This window comes from Corvus brachyrhynchos, unplaced genomic scaffold, assembly GCF_000691975.1.
Source record: "Corvus brachyrhynchos isolate BGI_N302 unplaced genomic scaffold, ASM69197v1 scaffold126, whole genome shotgun sequence".
Lineage (NCBI taxonomy): Eukaryota > Metazoa > Chordata > Aves > Passeriformes > Corvidae > Corvus > Corvus brachyrhynchos.
In genome coordinates this window covers 7,254,224-7,273,450 of record NW_008239283.1, presented here as the reverse complement: position 1 = coordinate 7,273,450, position 19,227 = coordinate 7,254,224, and the positions used below count along the sequence as shown (strand labels likewise).

The following is a 19,227-nucleotide window of genomic DNA, read 5'->3' as shown; positions in this document are numbered from 1 at the left end:
TTGGTAAATGGACAAAGACTTTCTCTTTGCCCGGAGCTCCTCACAGCCTCCAAGTACCAAAGAGAACTCCACAGCACTAGAAAGCAAGAGACAGCTGCTGAATGTTGGAAGCTACTGCATTTGGCAAAAGAAGCTGACGCTAAGATGCACACAGTTGTGTTTGTTTGTTCTGCTTGTTTTCTGTGCTTTCCGAGCCCTCTGTGTGCCTGGAAAGTTTAATGACCAATCCCTTCTTTCTCAACATGCAGTTTTTCTTCCTATCTCAAAAAGCTTTGGGTTCTGTTCTTGCTTTTTTTATTTTTCCAATTCCAAGTTTGTCACTGATACTCTTCTGTTGTTTCCATGGAGAATTGTTTGTGTACATAGCCACAGTTGGCTTTGAGATAGGGAGACTTAAATATGATACTCAAATATCACTGTCTTCCCTCCTCTCCCCCCATTTAGCAGAATGGTCCACCTTGTCATAGAGGTTGCTGGCTTCAAGTATAAGGCAGAGTTGACCTTAGCAATGATGTCATTTAACTGAGAATTACTTCAAAATTCTTACAGTAGCTCAGTTTGGAAGCTGCTGAATGAAGCTGACCCTTGACACTTCACAAAAGAATAAGGCTTGTGTTTTACTAACAGCTGCTTGGAAACCATGTGTAATAAAGTTTGTTTTTGTGCCCAACATCCAGGATAAAAGATGGCATTTGCCAACTCTGGGTACCCTTACGCTCCCAGAAGAGCAGAACTGCTTTGATCAAAGTTAAAAAGTCTGCTTCTATGTGGGTGTCTAAGCATTTCCCAGTTCCTTATGCTAAAAGTAACAGTGTACTTGCAAAGGCCAGCAAATGCTGCTCTCATTCAGCTTCAAACATGACATTTTCCTCCTTGTCATCCCATACAGCTTTTCGTAAAGGTTCAGGGTTAAAACTTTTTTATGGAACATGCAAAAATCTCCTATCAAAATATTTCAAGGGGCATTTTTGCTTTGTGTTTGGGGCTTTGTTATTTTTGCTGCTAGCGACACTTATTCTGGAAACTTCAGGGTCGGAGATTATTTTATTTTTGTCACAGAATGAGGAGAGTGTAAATACAAAATGTAAAGTAGAACTGAGAGAAGTGCTTCAATGAGTTGTTTCACTACATTGAAATAAATGTTGATTTGTTCAAAAAAAAAAAAAAAGCATGCCCTTTCTGGATCTTGTTAGTCTTGACTTTTTATTTCCTTTCTTTGCTAAAGAAATGCGTGCCTCTTGACTTCAGCAGTCTGCTCACCCAGCTGTGAGGCATTACGGGAAGGCTGCTCCAATGGGCACTCCCAGCAGATGTTGGACTTGCTGTCACTGTGCTCGGGGCTGGGCCAGGACATGTGCTGGGCACAAACTCGAGGCAAGAGAATGGGTGAATGAAATCAAGTCTGCACAGATAACTGCGTCTGGCCTCCAGCTCTGCTGTGTGGAGCAACTGCTTTATTTCTGAGCTTTTCCACACCGTTTTATTCAGAAAAAGCCTATTCTAAAAAGCTGTTGCTTCAAGGTTCCCTTGAAGGTATGTTACTGCCCTGCCTTGACTTCTGTCTCACAGTACTTCAGGATAGGAGCTGTCTAGGAGTATCTTACCAACAGGTTGGTGGATTCACTCTGAATATTTGTTCTCTTATTATTCTTGTTGTGAACTCACAGCAGCTTATGTGGGGGATCAGATGAGGCTCTGAAGCAGGATGAATTAGGCTGATACATGGAGACAAAAAGGCTCAAACCTCCAACCAGTGAAGTTTCCATTGCGAAAGTTTAATGTACTTCTAATGTACCCATAACAGTTGTAAGCTGTTCTGTGGAAACCCTTTTCAGAGCAGGACACCCAGAGGGAGGGACTGCAGGTGTCTCAGCTACTCTTCAACTGCTTGGTGCTATGGGACTGAGTTGAACACTTTCCTGAGGGTCTCTTTGGAGGCACAAAGAGATGTTCTGCTTTCAGGTGCAGCAGCTCCTGAGTTAAATGCTCATCTGTAGGAAACGAGACCCTGCCCTATATTCACTTGGGGAGTCATCTTGCTCTTTTCTCCTTGCCCTCCGTACGGTCACCGCTGATAAAAGCTTAGATCCACATGAAGCAGCAGATACAATAGAGAACTTCTGCATTTGTTCCTCTCACTAAGCACTCTTGGATAGTACTGAAGTCATGCTTTATTTCAGCAGGCTCTCTCTCTCTGTGCCTTCCCCTTGTGCTGTTTCTCTCCCTGGAGACCCAGCTCACTCATTCAGCATGCTCTCAGGATTTCAGTAACTTTTCTTGCAAGGTCTCTGGGGACCATGCGCCTCTGTGCTGTTTCTCCAGGCTTTTGGTTTTATCTCAGTCTTTGAAACTTTCCCAGAACTGCAGTGACTTTTCTCTGACCTCCAGGAACTGCAGCTCTTGAGCCCTGACACTCCGACTGGCACAATGAAGACCTGGAGACTACTTTGGGATGTCAGCTTTCCCAGCACATGTTGGATGGAAGCTGCATCTGAGCAACACCAGCTAAAAATAAAAGCTATTCAACTGAAGCTAATGGCAGGTTGCCACAAGTTATTGCTCATTAAAGTGAATTGACAGATGCTTAACTTCAGCTAATCATTCCCTGCTGCGAGATCGGCCTGGTATGAAGCATACTCAAACGTGGGAAGGGGATTCACAATAACTAAATTTAGCTGAGGGTATGATTTCCTCGGACTCCCTCTGTAGTTAATGGAAAGAGAGAGGCTCCTACGGGGCGTGTCCCACTCTGCATCGCCCTTGGGCAGAGCGTGCACAGCTCCTTGACTGCCGAGAGCAGGAGGTGAAGCTGCTGCCTGCCACAAAAATGAGTGGCTCCAAGTGACAGTGTTTACTCACCCCAGCTGGGTCAGTGCTTGTTTTCCTCACATTAGGTTTCAACCTGGAAGTGATGATCACAAAGGTGAATATTAAAGCCAACAGATTTGTGACTGTTTCCCAAAGTCAAAACCCATATGCAGAATCCCTCAGGAGCATCCCCTGCTTCGAAGTGTGGTTAAAGGGAGTTCTGGAGATCATTCTCTATCTCGAAGCAGCTCTTCTTTCATATTTCCAAGAAATGCCAGCTATTCAATAGCAAAACAGTGTGTTCTGAATGTTGTGTGATTAATTTAGATTCTAGTCCTTTTTTTCCCTTGTTCTTTTTGGAAGTTAGTCATGTTTGCATGCTTGGCAGTGAAACAGAAAGTCAGATTTTGAGGTTTTACATTACAGTGATCAGAAACTTTGTCCAATATGTCTGCTGCTTTCTCTATTGGACTAGAAACTTTTTTATAAAATATTTAACTCCATACCATTATTCTTGAGTTTGGATAGAAGTAATTTCATCCATGTAAATGGAGTTGTGAGAATCTTGCCAGATTGATTTGTACCTTTTGATGTTACTTCCAGCTTGAAGCTTGAAATAATACTCCCAAGACACAAACAGAAAATTCAGTTGAACATTTTCAATTTGCTCATTTCCAGGAGATTATGAAGTTAGGGAGAGCGTTTGAATCTCTGAACAAAATTTGCATTTAGATATCAATGGCATAGTTTGAACGTGTCTTTACCCTCTGGTGTGAAATTCTCTCCTACACGGTCCCATCTCATTTTTAGCTCGAGCTGGAGCACGGGGCAGATCTGTGGTTGGACACGTGTGGAGCGGCTGAGCAGAGCTGGGAGCAGATGGGGAGCCATGGAAGTCTCCAGGGCATGTTTTGCAATTCCATTGCGAAAGTTTAATGTACTTCTAATCTAAAGGGCTTTTCAAGCCAGTTGTCCTCTGTCTTTGTCTGACATGGGCACTGAAAATTTCCTTGTTTTCACTTACATTCTTCCCCAGAGCCTGTTTCAGAGGCAGTGTCTGAGGAGACAACTTATCTGTTGACATTAGAGGTTGTAGGATACATTATTTGCGTTGTTAAAACCTAGCATTTTCACTAGAGGAATAGCTGTAAAGTGACTTTGTATTATCCTAATATTCTTGCCTCCCGAACAAAATCCATGCCAGGTTTTACAGGCAGAATGGGCTCCAACACTTAAACCAGGATCGGTACTGTCATCTGCCTCAGCCACAAAGTTTTGTAACTCTGACTCGTGCCAATAAAAACGTTTCACTGAGCATGTTTTGGACATTTAATACAAAAGCACAGAAAAGACCAAAGGAGCAGTGTTCATACCTCATTCTGCCATGTTTGCATCCATCAGGTAGAGCTTTAGTCCTGAATCCCTTGAGCAGATCCGAGGGGCCTCTCAAAGCAGCATTTCCCAAGGGGTAGTATAAAGGTTCAAGAGGCTGAGAACTGTGACCTGGAACCTGCAGCCTGGATGATCATGGAGGTGCTCTTGAAAAGGACAGGAGAGGGTGCATTTGATGGTTTAGATGGATCTTGTTTGTTTAGCGTGAAATACTAACACAGAGGCTTTGTTTGTGCACAGGATGAGTCTAGAAGATTCCTGCTTTCCAATAAGTTTTGGGATGGAGATTCCCATTCTTTAGGAAATTTACTCAAGTAAAGACCAAGTCTTTTACCCACATCTGATTAAATTCTGTCTTCGCACAAGTGTTATTTTACAGGAACCACTAAATGTGGAAAATGGGCTCTGTTGAGTGCAGCAGAGCTGATTTATGTGCCCATCAGTCAGATTGCCATTATTGGCTTTCATTCACAAGTGGAATTATCTCTGTAAAAAAAACCTGTTGATTTAAATGCACATGCTACTAGGACTTCAGAGTTCCCATTCTGGCTCATTTTCTTTGACGTCTGTGGAAAAATCCTTTTCTCTCAGGCTGTTTTTCTGGGATGTAAATGGAGCCATAGATAAATCAGAAGAGGATTCACCTCACTTAAAGCAAGACTGTGCCCTGCTCTAGTCTCCTGTTTTCATAGCTATATTCTGTATTATCTTCTGGTTATGGACACATATTTCTTTCCTATCCTTTATGATCTGTCATTATTATGCATCTAATAGAGAAGAGTAATGTTTTCTTCAGAGTTGCTCTGAGAAGCCTTTCCTTTCCCTGTTAGAGATCTGAGGTCCTGCAAAGGAGTCTGGTGCTGCCTGAGCCTGATCAGACAAACCTCCCCTCCCATGTGTGCTCTGGGGAACAGGGAGGTAAAAATAAAATGCCCTGCATTTATGTTCCAACAGTAATTCCTACTGACTCAAATGAGAATATTACTGTGCCTCTAAAACCAGGTCTAAGAAATTTTTGTTTTTCTTTTCACCCGAGGTTGCACAGAACTGGAACCTTCTATTTTTCAAGTACAAGAGCTGTGCTTTTACAGATGTCTGTTCATTTGACCAACAACAACAAACATTTCATGGCTGCAGCAGTGCAAAAGCTCTGAATGTTAAAGCCCTTTGGTCTGGCTGAGTATCTCTCACAGTCCTCTTGCCAGAGGTTTCTTGGAGGTTTTCTTAGGAGTGTTTTGGAAACCATCATTTCTTCTGTCTGAATGAATGGTTTGGCCAGGAAATCAATCTAGCCACACGAGTCTGCTGATCTCCCTACACCCATTTTGCTTCACCAAATACCTTTTTTTAGATGTGTGTCCTGGGACATTGGTGGGAGGACAGCTCCTCAGGGCAGACCCGCTGCAGTGTGGGGACAGCTGCTGCATCTTTCCCAAAAGCTCTCTGGCTTTTCTTAAGCAAACTGTGTTTCCAAAGAGCTCTACTAATGCAACTTGAAAAGCACAAATGTGCTAGTGCTTTGCAAGAAGAGCGTGGTAATGTGTCCTCCTCTTCCGCTTGATCCACCTGGTGTCTGGGTCTCGGGCCAGTATCGAGTGTCATGATTAATGTGTTTGTAGCCATATGTGCCGCAGAAGCAGAGCTCATGTGGCTGAGGAGTTTGTCTGCAAGGTCTTTCCTGGCAGATTTTTTTGTGTTTCATGTTTCTTTCTCTCATTTTGTGAGCTCTGCTCTTCCTTGAGCTCCAGTCCTTCCTCTGCAACCATGTCGCTGTGACCTGCTTTATGTGCCAAGGAGATCATTCTCAGCAGGGCTGGCAAAAGGCAAATGTGACTTGCTCACAAATGTATCCAAATTTGCAGTTCCTTTGAAAAAGAAGAAAAGGTTATGAATATTGTGTGTGGACTCTCTGTGTGGCTTTTGGATACTGCGTGTTCGGTAGCGGAGGGAATTGGGATGATGGGATGGGAGTGCTTTGTACCGATGTGGGGTGTGGGCAGAGATCAGCACCTACCATCAAAGGGCTCTCATGGTGGCTGTGGAGCAGGGAGATTGATGCCAGCCTTTCTCTCCCACCTCCCTGCCTATTGCCCAGCCAGCAGAGACTGCCTTACCAGGCAACATAAGGCCGTGTTTCCAGTCTTGGGCTGCATAGGCCAGGCAAAGCGTGGGCTCTGTCCCAGATGCCTTACCGTGCTGAGCCAGGGCAGTTCAGCAAACAAGGAGAAAGAAGGGGACTTCATATCTGACAGAGTTGCATGGCATGACCAACATGTAGTAACTCTTTGGTAAACAGCCTTTTTCATCACCAAAGGCATGACCTTGAGCAGGAAAATCCAGAGCCTTTTTCAGGTGGGATCATTTGACGGTGTAACAGCCTCCCTCTGGAAAGCTGTGGGTTGGCTTCTGTCATGGCTGATGGCTCTGAAACCCTGATGTTCAGTCTGCAGGGGGTTCCTGGCTCTGGGTGTCAAAATTATTGCAAACAGGCAGGGTGGGCTGTGGGCCAGCTTGGGACTGGGGCTGTTTCTGCCCACATGCTGTCTTCCTAGGAATGACAGCATTACTGACCGTCACTTCCCCAGGACAGCTGAGCAAAGAGTGCGGTGGCAGGAGAGGTGCTGTGTGTCTGTCCATGCCCCAGCTGCAGCTGTGCTGCTGGGGAAAGGAGAGGGAAGCAGCAATGCAAGGGCCTGACCCTGCTGGGAAGGGAGGTCACTGCCCCTTCACAGCCATCGGGGTTCCTGGATTTGGCCCTGCCTCAAGCCCACCAGGCTGAGATAGGATTGCCACCTCAGGAACAAACCCTTGGGGTTGTCTCAGGCTTCATTAGCCTTCTATCAGCTCCCTTCCCTTACCAAACGTTAAATTGGCAAGGTGCTGTCGACTGGAGGTGGGGGGGTTGGACTGCATTACTTACAAGCTGTAGTAAAAACCTCTCTGTACATCAGCTGAGATGTGGTGAGATCAGCTCATCCTTGGTTCTCCTCAACCTCCCACCAAGCCCAGTTCCCAGCAAAGGCAATGAGTCCATGATACAGCAGCTTCCCCCAAATCATCCCTGGGAGTGGCAGCCCCGCAGAGCCATTGCTTCCAGCATTTCTCCATCTGACTGCAGCCCAGATCCCTTTGCTGCAGTAATTCCCAAAGTTAATCCTCCTGCAGCAGCAGTAGGAGCGCAGGCACCTGCGGGCACTCCTCTCAGCAAAGCCCCTAGGCCAGGAACCTTCAAGCTTCCCCCACCGCCTGAGGGGCTTTCAGTGCTGCCAGTGGTGCGAGGGCACTTGGAAAATCAAACCCACCATCGTGAAACCCTGAATTTTGCTGACGCAAGGCGTGCTGATAAACTCGCAGAGCATCACGTGGAGCCTGCGAGGGAGAGCTATCCAAAGCCTATTGAGGGGGAGATAAGCTGGCCCCTGACAAACACTATCTTGCACTGGTTGATTTAACGCTACTTTGTGTACATGGAATAACATCAGCAGGAGCTGGCTAAACCCAGGCCTTTTGGAGATAAGTCTGCTACTTTGCCCTTACAGAGGAATGCCAGAAAATCCCCAGCAGCTCTACCTGGGATCCGCTCCACCTGGAATCTGTCCTCCTCCCAGTTCCTCTTGCTCTCACTCCTGTTGTCAAAAAGCAGATGATTGAGATTTTCTTCCTGTCTGGAAAATGAACTTTTGACTTTCTCTCTAGCTTATTAAAATTATTCCTGTATGTTCTAAAATTTAACTTTTGACCTCAGGTATGTAATAATTTATTGGTTCAACTTCTGACTGATGCTGTGTATGGCTATAAAATATTCTGACTCTAATAGTCTGCATTGTGCAAGCTGGCAGACAAGGCAGGATGCAATCTCTGCTCCGTGCACAGAGAGCTGCAAGCAGCAGCTGTGCCCAGAGGGGATATGATTTCTTCATGCAGGTATCAGGAACTGGCTTCTAAAACAATACAGGTAATGATTCTCTACGAGAGTAGCTCTCGCTCAACATCTGTACAACCCAGCATCTCTAATTGTATTTATTGCTGAACTGAGAATATCTGGATGCACCAGTCTATTTTCATGTATTGTAACTTCGGTTTTTGGTTTCTGCTGGGACAGATAAAAGATTCAGTGATAACAATGTAAAAATGTTTGATAACATCAGCTGGCTCCTTTCTGATGTACAGCCTGAGATGTTTCTTACAGGAGTGCAACAGTGTCTGAATTTTGTAAAAAAAAAAGAAAATCTTCATCCTAAACTGTGTGGGATTAAACATCTCAGTCCCGGATAGGGAGGGGAGGGAGTTGCCTTGCCATGGTTTCAGAAAGTTGAAAGCGGGTCACTTGTTCCTGAAGGGCAACTGGGAAATCTTTGAGCAACTTGTTTGTTTTGGTTTTAAAGCCTTACTGACGTTGGCACATCTTTGGTCTGTTGCATTTGGGGGGAGTAAGGAGGGTTGCAGCCCTTTCTAAGGTGCCAGTCTGAACATGTGTATCAGTAACTGAGGGTGGATGTCGTTCAGCAGAACCTCCTGCTTCCATATAATGAAACTATTTTTTAGTTTTAAGCGTGTCTCGTATCTTCTTATTAAGAGTTGCCTTCGGTTTGAACAGTTTGTCGTCTTTTGTAATTGTTCATTCCAGTTGCTTAGTTCTAGGGAATGTGTGAACTCTTCTGACAGATTGCTTTCAGAGGCAAAAGAGATAATTTTAAGGTGCTTCAAATGTTAATAATCAGTCTAACTAAATCATGTCATTGGGGTCTGGAACCAGCTGAGAAACAATTATGGAATTGGAACCTGACAATGTGTTGGTGTCTGTCAGGTCTCCTGTAGTAATCTACTTTTTGTGCTTATTTTCTTCCTGGCAATTCACAATGAAATTGTGGGAGGAAGCTGAGAAATTCAGCACTTAGCATGAAAATCAGGCTTCCATAAAAAAAACCTGAATAAAAACCTGCATTTAAAAAACTTCACCATCTGTGATCTTTCATAAGGACAGATAGTGTGGTAGGAAATAAGAGAGGTGTGTGAGATTGTGGGAAATGCCCATTGCAGGGCATATTCCTCTCTCTGGTGTGCAATAAAGTTTGCATAAAGTCCATAGGTCACAAACCCTTTCCCCAAGGCAGGCTGTGTTCTCATGCTCAGTGCTGCGAGCGCCTGACGTGCCCTGGGGAGCAGAGGGGTGCTGGAATGAGCTCTCACCTGCGCCGTTTTCTTGCAGAAGCATATTCAGTCTCTTCCAATGACAACGGGGGCAAGTCTGACTCAGTGGCCAACTTACAACCCCAGCCATCCCTCAACTCCATCCAGAGCTCTCCGGGCCCCAAGCGCTCAACCAACACCCTGAAGAAATGGCTGACCAGCCCCGTGCGCCGCCTGAACAGTGGGAAGACCGAGAGCCACATCAAGAAACAAAAGAAGGTGCGAGATGGCAGGAAGAGCTTTGACCTGGGCTCCCCAAAGACTGGAGATGAAACCACTCCTCAAGGAGACAGCGCAGATGAGGTGTGTGTTGGTGTTTGTTAGTGTTCATTGCAGGAAAGACCGTGTATCTGGGATATTCTCCTCTGTGGGGTGTGAGTCATGCTTGAGTAAATGCAATTCCCTTAGGGTCTGGAGGGAACAGCCCGTGGTACATAAAATTGCATTGTTTAAAGCTCTGTTGCAAACAGCTTTGTCATCCAAAGAGCAGTGGAATATATAAGGAACAGTATTTCACAGTTTGCATATATTATTGTCCTTTGACTAGGTTTTTTTAATAGCCAATTAGAAAGCTGCCAGGGAAAGAAAGGAAGTTATTCTTGAGCAGCTGTTACCACTTTTTGCTGAGCTTCATATCACCTTTATGCTACAATGGCAGTGTAATTCCTTAATAAAAGAAAATACTCAGAGAAATAGCCATGTTTCTGTTAAATCTGCTATACAGTTAAACCTGCAGTTTTTCTGCAGGCATGTTCTCCACCAGAATGGCACGTTTCTGATAAAGTGAATGAGGAATTAATGCCAAAAATGCAGAAGATACTAACTGAACATAAATAGAGAAACACATTTTTAAAACTGTACATTGAACAGTTCTTACTTAAATGAAAAAACTGCTATTCTGTCAGCACACAGATGTAGCTGCCTTAGCTGCATAAGTGACCTATAAACCATATTTCTGTAAGCCTTAAGATGCAGCAGGATTAACCAGCAAAACCTTATGTCTTTACTGCTTCTCTTCCATTACCTGCAATTCCCTCCATCCAGCAAAATACTGAGCTGAAAAGATAAAATATGCTGTCCCTGTTTCTAATTATATTTAACTTTTCTTCAGAAGAGCAAGAAAGGTTGGGGAGAAGATGAACCAGATGAAGAGTCTCACACACCTCTTCCTCCTCCTATGAAGATTTTTGACAATGATCCTACCCAAGATGAGATGGTAAGGCCTCCCCTACTATATAATTTTTATGTTTAAGTGCATTTCTCACATAGCTATATCACAGTGGTTTCATAGTGGTCTTCTAGTATCAAGGGCCTAGGCTTGTGGTTATGAGAGTCTCCTATATGCAAATCATAATCTAATACCTTTCTCCAAGTGGATTTACAAACGAGTGGATTTTGCTGGATAAGCAATTTAGCCCTGGCATCCCATCTCATGACAGGTCGATGGTGTGCCTGTGTTGTGTGTGATTAGAAAGCCCCTGCAGATCGATAATGCGTGTTTTCTACATCTGTTTGAAAAGTGCTGTTGGTGTCTGTCTGTAGCAGTAGAAATGCTGTTTGGTGGCACCGTGCTGCTGGTGGTAGTTGTCTGACATGAAGTCAGAGTTTGCTGTGGTGGTTGGCCCTGTGGCTTGCAGAGTCCTGTCTTGGACTCGGGGTAAGAACCTGTGAATATGGCTGAGACAGTGGTTTGCATTCACAGCCAGTCCTGTCTGCATGTGTCCCCCCACCCTTTCCTGGTGCTGTCATCTCCCTTGTAGAAAACCATCCTCCTGTTCTGCAGTTTCCTGCTTTCCTGCTGGCATCTGTTTTTAGCACTGCCACTTCTGTATCGCTGTCCTCTGATTGTAATTGCTGCAGGCAAAGAGGCAAGGATAGGGGAGATTAATAAATTGTCAGGAAAGAAAAACCAAAACAACCCAGAATGTTCTTGGGGAAGGTTCAGGCAGAAGTTTGGAAATACAGAGAGAGGAGGATGTAAATATTTCTGGGACTCAAGGAGCAGAGTGATGGAGTAAAGGATTCGGGGGCTTGCTGCTAATCTGTCAGGAAATGTTATGACATTGTGGTGGCAGCAGGAGCAGAAGGAAGCAGCTGGAGCTGTGGACTCCTGCCCTCAGAGTGCTCTGTGTGCTGCTGGCTGTCTGGCGAGGGGCAGAGGCGAAAGGTCGGCGGAGCAGAGCCCTGGTGGATCCATGCCCAGCACAACAGCAATTGCTCCTGGCTTGTTCCCCATGGCGTTTAGCTAAACGTTTGGGGCTTAGTTTGCTTTTTGATTTTGGGGACATGGTTTTATTTTGTGTTTTGTTTTAAAGAAAAACAAAACTGCTGCAGCTCGGGTCACTGTTTTTGGTGTCCAACATGCCATGTGATTTCAGTATTTCGTGAATACATTTCTGACAGCATAAGTGTTGTGGAACTAAGCTGTTTTCTGCTTCAGATGTCTGAGCTTTACACAGTGTTTTGGCATCCTGTTTCTTCACCCACTTCTAAAACAGAAGATTAAATAGAGCAAGATGCATCTGAAACCCCTTTTTTTCCTGGTTTTTTCTTGCCCTACTCAACCTTTGTCATGGGGGTAAAAAACGAAAGCCCATAGGGTCCTGCATTTCCTGGCACAGGAGCACCGTATTAGCAGTGTTTGAGCCATGCTGGAGCTGAAAGCTCCTTAATGGTGTCAGTTTGGGCACAGTGGCCTGCTCATGTCCTCCCTGTGTGCTTACAGGCACAGGCTTAGGCTGCACCAGCAGCAGCAGTGTGGGGCAGTAGCTGTGGTAAGCAGGAGAGGTGTGCATGTATGGGAGGTGACACTTTTCCCTGAGTCCATCTGCCAAGCAGCAGTAATCGTGCCTCACTGCTCCTGGAGGCTCTCATAAAGACAAATTGCAAGATCTCTTCGTATTAGAAATTCTTAATTTGCTTCATGAGAAATAGAAATACCATCTTTCAATTTGCCCCACTCAAACCAGACTCCTGTCAATCTCAGAAGTTTTATTTAACCCCAGAATTCTTGTAGGCAGCAAATGTTTTCATGCTTCCTTCAAAATCCTGCAGTTACTTACTTTTCAGAGACATTGAGCAATTTCAGTTAAAATAAGTGAGAGCAACAGCTGTTTAGTGCCTCCAAAAATTGGACTCCTCCTGCTAGAATGGTTATGTTTGGCAGTTATCATCAATGTATTTGTCCAGTATCTCTTCAAAGTCCTTATTTTCAGTCTTTTTTTTTTCTAAACACATCTGTCTGCATTGCAGGTGAAACAGGCAGGCTGAGTTTTTACATTAGTATGAGATTCCTGCATTACCAGCCTAATTCCTCAATTACCAGCCTGATTTCCTGTAGTTTTTGTTGTTGTTGTAATTAGAACTGTTGATTAGATGTATTATTTGTGGAAGACAAGTTGATGAGTAGCAGTGTGTTCATGTTTCTGTTCTGTCACAAGGCTTCTGGTTAGGATTAATCTCCTTTGCCTCTTTTTTTCTTCTCCTTGGGATGTGTCACTCAACAGGAGCAACCTCCCCAAAGGGCTGTTGAAAGAGGTGGCTAGCTGCCCAATTCCAGCCATCACATTTGCACATCTCTCTCCCCAGCACTGTTTAATCTCAGATGCGTATTCGCTGGCACCTGCACAGTGACTTCATTGAAATAGCTGCCCTTCACAAGACTTTCATTAAGCAGCTGAGAGATGAATAAACTTTTTCATAATTTATAAAATTTTAGCCATGCTTTAGTCTGTGTCAGCCTGACAACAAAAGGGCTTGTAGTTTTAGTCAGTGCTTGTATTGCCTTCAGAAGAAATGTATATACAGGTGAGCTAATAAATCCCAATTCCCATAGCTATCAAGTGGGTTTGGGTGTTCAGACTGAGGTTAGGACAACAATCAAGGGGTGATATGCCCTTGTAGAGCAAAAACCTTAAACTAAAACTGAGTTTTTCTGCCCTCCTGTGCCAGGTACCCAGGAGAGATGAGATATGTAGGGATGTTTTGTCTCCACTCGTTGCTGAGAAGAGACAGAGGAGTTACACATTTTAGATAACTGAAGTTGCATGAGTGGGAGGTGTCATCTAAGTTCATTTGGAGTTGCAATTTATCTGTGGGGAAGGGATGGAGGTGATTTGTTCCCCCCTGCCTCCCTCCCCTATTGCCTGTAACTCCATGTGTACCTTGTGCTTAACTGCCTTTATTAAATATGCATGTATGGGGGAGGGGGTGATTTCTTACATCTGCAGTAAGAAAATCAATTTTCTGGAGCCTGTAAGACCTTAGACGGCCTCAGAAGGAGGAACCAACTTTAAGAGTACTGTGACCTGTTTGTAAATGAACTTCAGTTCTTTGCTGCTGTTCCCTGGTTCCAGTCTTGGAACTGCTGCAGGGAGATGTGCAGCCAGAAGTGGATGGCAATTCCATGCTTGTCTGACGCAGCAACACTCGCTCACCTGACTTGCATGTGTCCCTCTAACCCTCCAGCCCCCTTTCCATGTTCCTTCTCTTGTCTTGGAAGCTTCTTCACTGAGCACTTGGGTTTCCTACTCCCTTCTCCCTTCTCCCTCTCCCTACTCCCTCTCAAGCTAACTTGCTTTTCCTTTGCCACCTGGTGTCTTGCAGTCCTCTTCTTTGCTAGCTGCTCGACAGAGCTCCTCCGATGTCCCAACTGCTGCGGATCTTGTCAGTGCAATAGAAAAGTTGGTCAAAACTAAGCTGGTAAGTTTAGTGTTGTGAAAACTGTGTACACAGCAGGCCCGATGTGACTCTAAGGAAGGGCTTTAAAAGGCTGCCTCTTGTTCTGGTTTCCTTGCTTTCTACCTTCATCTGCTCTGCTTTTATTAACCCTGTGTGCTCTGCTTCTCAGTAGTGCCCAGTATTTTGCTCCCCTGTGAGATGAAGCCTACATCTCACGTAGGCTCTGCACTGCATAGTCAAAAGTCACTTCTGGAGTAGGCTTTGCAGAGCGTGAGTTACTGTACTGTACACTTTCTGGGGTCTTGTTGGTATTCAAATGTTACACAGTGGGATGTTTTGTTTGTTTTATTTTAAAGATTGTTCTGAGGCACAGTGAGTTTTACTACCCACGTGAATTTGTTTGGTGTTCTGGTTTCTGTAAAAAGACCCTCTAAAGAGTAGAACTGCTTGAAGTACCACAGCTGTGCTTTAATTGTACAAAGATTCATGTGTCACTTTTAATCTGCCTTGTCAACTCTTTCTTGCAGGGAGTGGAATAAGCAATAAAAATGCTCTGGGATTAATTTGGTCAAAAATTTCAGTATTGTGTGTTCTCCCTGCTGATCCCATGTCTGCTGGACAAGGAGTAAATCCTGTTTCATATCTTGGCTTCTTTTAAGTTTTCCCTGAGCAGTTCAAAAATGTTAATGTCAAAGCTAAACCTTTTTCTACATGTCCCAGGACCTCTAAAATTAGCTAAATGCTTTCTCTGAACAAGTTTAACATAATTAACAAGCAGGGATATGATGAGCCTACAAAGGTTCATTTCCTTACATCTTCTGGAACAATGAAGAGAGTAAAAAAAATTTTTAAATCCCCACAGTGATCATTAAATTACTGCAACTCTGAGCAAGCATCTTTATCTAGTGAATAATTTCAGAAGGTTTTGGTGTTTTCTCGGTTTGAGATGTTGGTACAGGAAGAGAGTCAGCATTCATAGGGCGCTTGATAAGGCATGAGTGGTAAAGGAGCTCTTTGTGGCATGGGAAACCAAGAAGGCTATTCCCAGAAAATTCACTTTAAATAGTTTTATTCCATCGAGGGACTAACAAACTGAAAAGTATTTCATTAATCCGGTTAGACATACTTTTTTGATGATACATTATTTTCTCTCCCCCACATGCAGTCTATTAGACTATTACAACTACTTTCAAGGGATTTGGGGCAAACTTTAATTATTGTGGAATGTTGCTATGTGTCCATCTATTTCTTTTTGTGTTTTATTTTACTACAAGAATCCCCCATTCAGCTTTTGGCAGAGGAACTTCTAACCATGTGTAGCCTAACAATGGTCCTGATTGAGACATCAGGATATTTCCAGGTTGATTTGTAATAATTTGGAAGAGTTTTCTTTTCTCAGATCTACTGGAACATCTTTTTCCACCTTCTAACAAGAGGACGACAACTCTGCTTTAAGGATTTTTTGGTGGGGTCCTACATCAACCTAAAACTAGTTTGGTTGTGTTTCATGAAGTCCTGCAGGAGAGTGTTTCTGAATACTCTGTAGTGGTGGTTGCAGAACTGACTTGAATACTGATGCTGGAGTTCAAGGAAAATGTTTATTCTGTTGTTCTTTGGGGTTTTTTTAGACCCTTGAAGGAGGATCTTACCGAGGAGGCTTAAAAGATGCCACTGGATGCTTAAATGAAGGAATGACACCTTCAACTCCCCCACGAAACCTTGAAGAGGAACAAAAAGCCAAAGCAATGAGAGGCAGGATGTAAGTTGTATTACTGGTTCTTTCCAAAATATGTACCCAAGGGGGACACACAGCAGCACTGCAGGAATACTTTGTAGTCAGTGAGTGAGTGTGGAACTGAGAGTAAAGCTGTGTTCTGCTTGCATCTGTTTTTCTTAACATGTAAAAACACTTCATAAAAGCACTTCCACACACAGGAAGCTCATCTTCAATCTAAAATGTAGAGCTTTTACACCAGATAGGAAATATCTATTGCTGTAAAAGCCTCTGAAGAGCTCAACAGGTATTACTGAGATGTGTGCATTGGTAATTACTGCATTGCCAGAGGTGAAAGCTCTCAGAGGGGGAATATGTGGTTGACCTTATTAGGTACCTTTGAGAGAAAGAACAGTGAATCCCTCTTAAGATTTTTTGAAAGAGATATTTTTTGCCCTCATTATTAGCATAGGAAGGGACAGGATTCAGATGCATCTGTGGTGGAAATGTGCCACTGAAGAAAAAGTTCCATTTGGGAAACCCTCATGCCTGTGGTAATGAGAGAAAAAAGAAGTGGTGACAGCTCATGAAAGTTGTTTTTTAAAATTAGCTGTACACTCCCTTAAATTTAAAAATAATGCTTATTCCTTCAAAGCCTATAATGATTAAAGCATTTCTTAAATGTGTGTTCAGCTGAAGAACACAGAGAATTGGAGCAACGGAATCAAGAATTTTATGAAAGAAAGCTGAAGTAGCTGTTTTCTTTGTATCACCTCTTACACCAACAACAGGAACTGCAATGATTAATCAAATGGTAGATTGAGGGGAGAAGTAACATTCCATACAGATCTCATGGGAGTGTGGTAAGGTGAGAGATGGAAGAATAGCATCCCATTTTAGGAAAGATGCCAAGTCAGAGGAGAACCAGAGGAAGTAAGAGCAGTGTCACAGGTCTGTGAAAGCCATCATTTACTCCTGCAGTTTGTTGTAGGAAGCCAGAGGAGGGATACAGTGAGGAGCTGGAGCAACTCCCAGTAGCAGACAAGGACATGACACTCCTGCATGTGTTTCTGAATGGGAGAAGTTTTCTACAAGGCAGCTGTCAGCCTTCCCACAGGGAACATCTCTGCCCATGACTGTCTCCTGAAAGCTCCTCAATATTGCAGGATCTGGAGTTCCTCTGGTGGCAGTTCATTAATTAGGTGACTGGCAGCTAACTGCAGGTTGCAGTTTTAGTGCAGAGACCTCTGCCAATGTAAGAAGAGCTAGAGGAACGCTTCTGGCAGGGACCGGCAGCCTATTACGTGCAATTAGTAGCTGCCAGAATTCCTGAACACCAGGATGTTTAGGAGCACCTGCTAGTGGCTTTCAGCACTAGACATCTGTCTCCCCCTCCAGCTCCTTTGTGTCTTCATTCTGTGTCTCTCCAGCTTGCTGGATTTAATTCCACAGTCATGTGAGGCAGCTGATCTCCCAGCTTGAGCTGTGACCCTCCAATCCCCACAACACAGCAGCTGAACCCTTGCACAGGCATAGGCAGCAATGTCCTGTGTTCCTGGCAGCACATGCATGCCAGCAGTTAGCCCTGGGGTTAGGAAACTCCTTATTCCATCAGGCTTGGTTGCTGCATTTCTGTGAGCAGTAAGACGGTAGTGTCTCCTTGAGTGTCATTGTTCAGTATAGGTCTAATAGGGAGTTTCCAAGATATCCAGATATTCAGACTCAATCAGAAGTGAGGAGGCTCTAACCTTGCTCCTGTTCATGCCAGTTTAAATACAGCTGTGTAGTCAATAACTGCTGGTGACCAGTGCAATTTGCAAGCAACTCCCTGCCCTGTTATCAGAGCAGGAGATGAGTGAACTTGAATTTTTGTCTACATGCATCTTAGAAACCTTAAATTTGGGAGTACTTCTAAGGTGCTGCATCAGGTAGGCTTCAGAGAATGAGTAGAGATGGTAAAGGTTGATTTTCCTGCTTGGTACGAAGAGGGGAGCAGAGGGAACCCTGGTGCTGAATTTAAGGTAAGCAGTGGAGGTGCAGACCCTGAGTCCTAGTAGAGGTGTAAATTGGCAGGTTTTGTCTGTTCACCAGAAACCTGGCTGCTGCACTGATTTCTAACAAACACACACCTGCCTGCATGTCCTGCAGCATTATGTACTACAGGTACCCGCTGCTTCATTTTTAGAGCAGAACTTGGCTGGGTGGATCCTTGCAGTAACCTCGTAGATAGGAGAGGTTCTCCCATTCCCTCTGCAGCTCTCTGTGCTTGTGGGGAGCAATGCAAACAGAGGTGGTGCCAGCTGGAGGGTCCCCTCCCAGCCTTCCTCTCCGGGCAGAGGGGACTGTGGAGCCTGTCCCAAGGGCACGGGGGTCAGGCAGCCTGAGGGGCTGTGCAGCACATGCCTGCTCAGGCCACATGCTGCTGGGAAAGAGCAGCCTCTTGCCTTTTGCCCTACACGTGTTTGCTGCCCGGGCACAACTTGGCAGGGCGCTCCAGAGAGCCCAAGCATCTGGTGTGGCTGCTGCCAGCCCTGCCTGCTGCCAAGGGGGCTGGATTTCACTCTCAAACCAACAAGAAGCTGTTTGACTTTTTTCTGCCACATGGCCAAAGTATCGCCTCTGCTTTGTCTGAGCAAGGGACACGTCGTGAGCGCAGGAGGAGCAGGATTTATTTTCTCAGTAGCCTCTCATAACTAAGTCTCTCCTTTCCAGGTTGGTTGGTTTTTCGCCCTCCAGGTATTTTAAACCAGGCTTTATCTTAGCACTGTTTGCCCTCAGCCCTATCACTTCAAGTGGGTCAGTCTGGTGATTGATGTGGACAGAGAAATATCAGACATGAAAGCACTCCTCTATCTTGTTAGCCTTGTTACTGCTGTAGCAAACTTGACGACAGATGAAGTTTTATTTGTCATGTGCCAAATCTATGTATTGGCATAATTGAGAGACAAACTGTCTGCAGCAAACTGTAACTTTTTGAAATTGTCCTCAAAAGAACATTATGTGATTAGTCAGTTTGACTTACAAAGGAGGGGCTTTTTTTAGCTTGCTGTTGTTTGCATGCATCAGGCCTTCATTAGATGACTCCCCTACCCGGGGTTATTAGCTCTGAAATCAGAGTTAAAACATTCGACACCCACACACAGATTACCTACTCCGAAAGATTAAGCTCTTAGTTATGACGGGAGAGGGGCTTTGTTTTCCACGTGTTTGAAACTTCCAAACTGAAATGTAATTGATGAATCTTGGGCAAAGCCAGATGGACTGGAGCAAGAAATCCTTTCTGCTTGCTGCAAAATGGGTCAGGACATGTCTCCATCGTTCTCAGGGGGGCTGCATAGGGGATGGGGAGAGGAGATCAGGGAGGGGTAGTTCAAGGTACAGGCAGCTGTTTGTGCTGCTGCTTTTGCACCATCCTGGGATGTGGTGGGGGAAGAGGGATAGCA

At 44.5% G+C, this 19,227-nt stretch overlaps 1 protein-coding gene and 1 long non-coding RNA gene across 14 annotated transcripts in view; one reads left to right on the top strand and one right to left on the bottom strand.

Annotated features, from left to right (window-relative positions):
* The window catches only part of KALRN (kalirin, RhoGEF kinase), a 330,226-nt gene that overhangs the window by 263,205 nt on the left and 47,794 nt on the right, over window positions 1–19,227 (top strand). For 8 of the 13 annotated variants that reach the window (XM_017740170.1, XM_017740164.1, XM_017740169.1 and 5 more), the window contains 4 exons: window positions 9,410–9,693; window positions 10,502–10,606; window positions 13,996–14,091; window positions 15,699–15,829. In XM_017740170.1, coding sequence (XP_017595659.1) covers window positions 9,410–9,693; window positions 10,502–10,606; window positions 13,996–14,091; window positions 15,699–15,829 — 616 coding nt within the window. The remainder of the gene's footprint in view (window positions 1–9,409; window positions 9,694–10,501; window positions 10,607–13,995; window positions 14,092–15,698; window positions 15,830–19,227) is intronic. The other 5 variants (XM_017740168.1, XM_017740165.1, XM_017740172.1 and 2 more) reach the window with 3 other exon arrangements.
* On the bottom strand, window positions 290–6,955 carry LOC108448148. Its single transcript, XR_001863929.1, has 2 exons — window positions 4,182–6,955; window positions 290–2,902 (listed from the first exon to the last, which is right to left on the bottom strand). It is a non-coding gene; the product is annotated as an uncharacterized LOC108448148 (long non-coding RNA).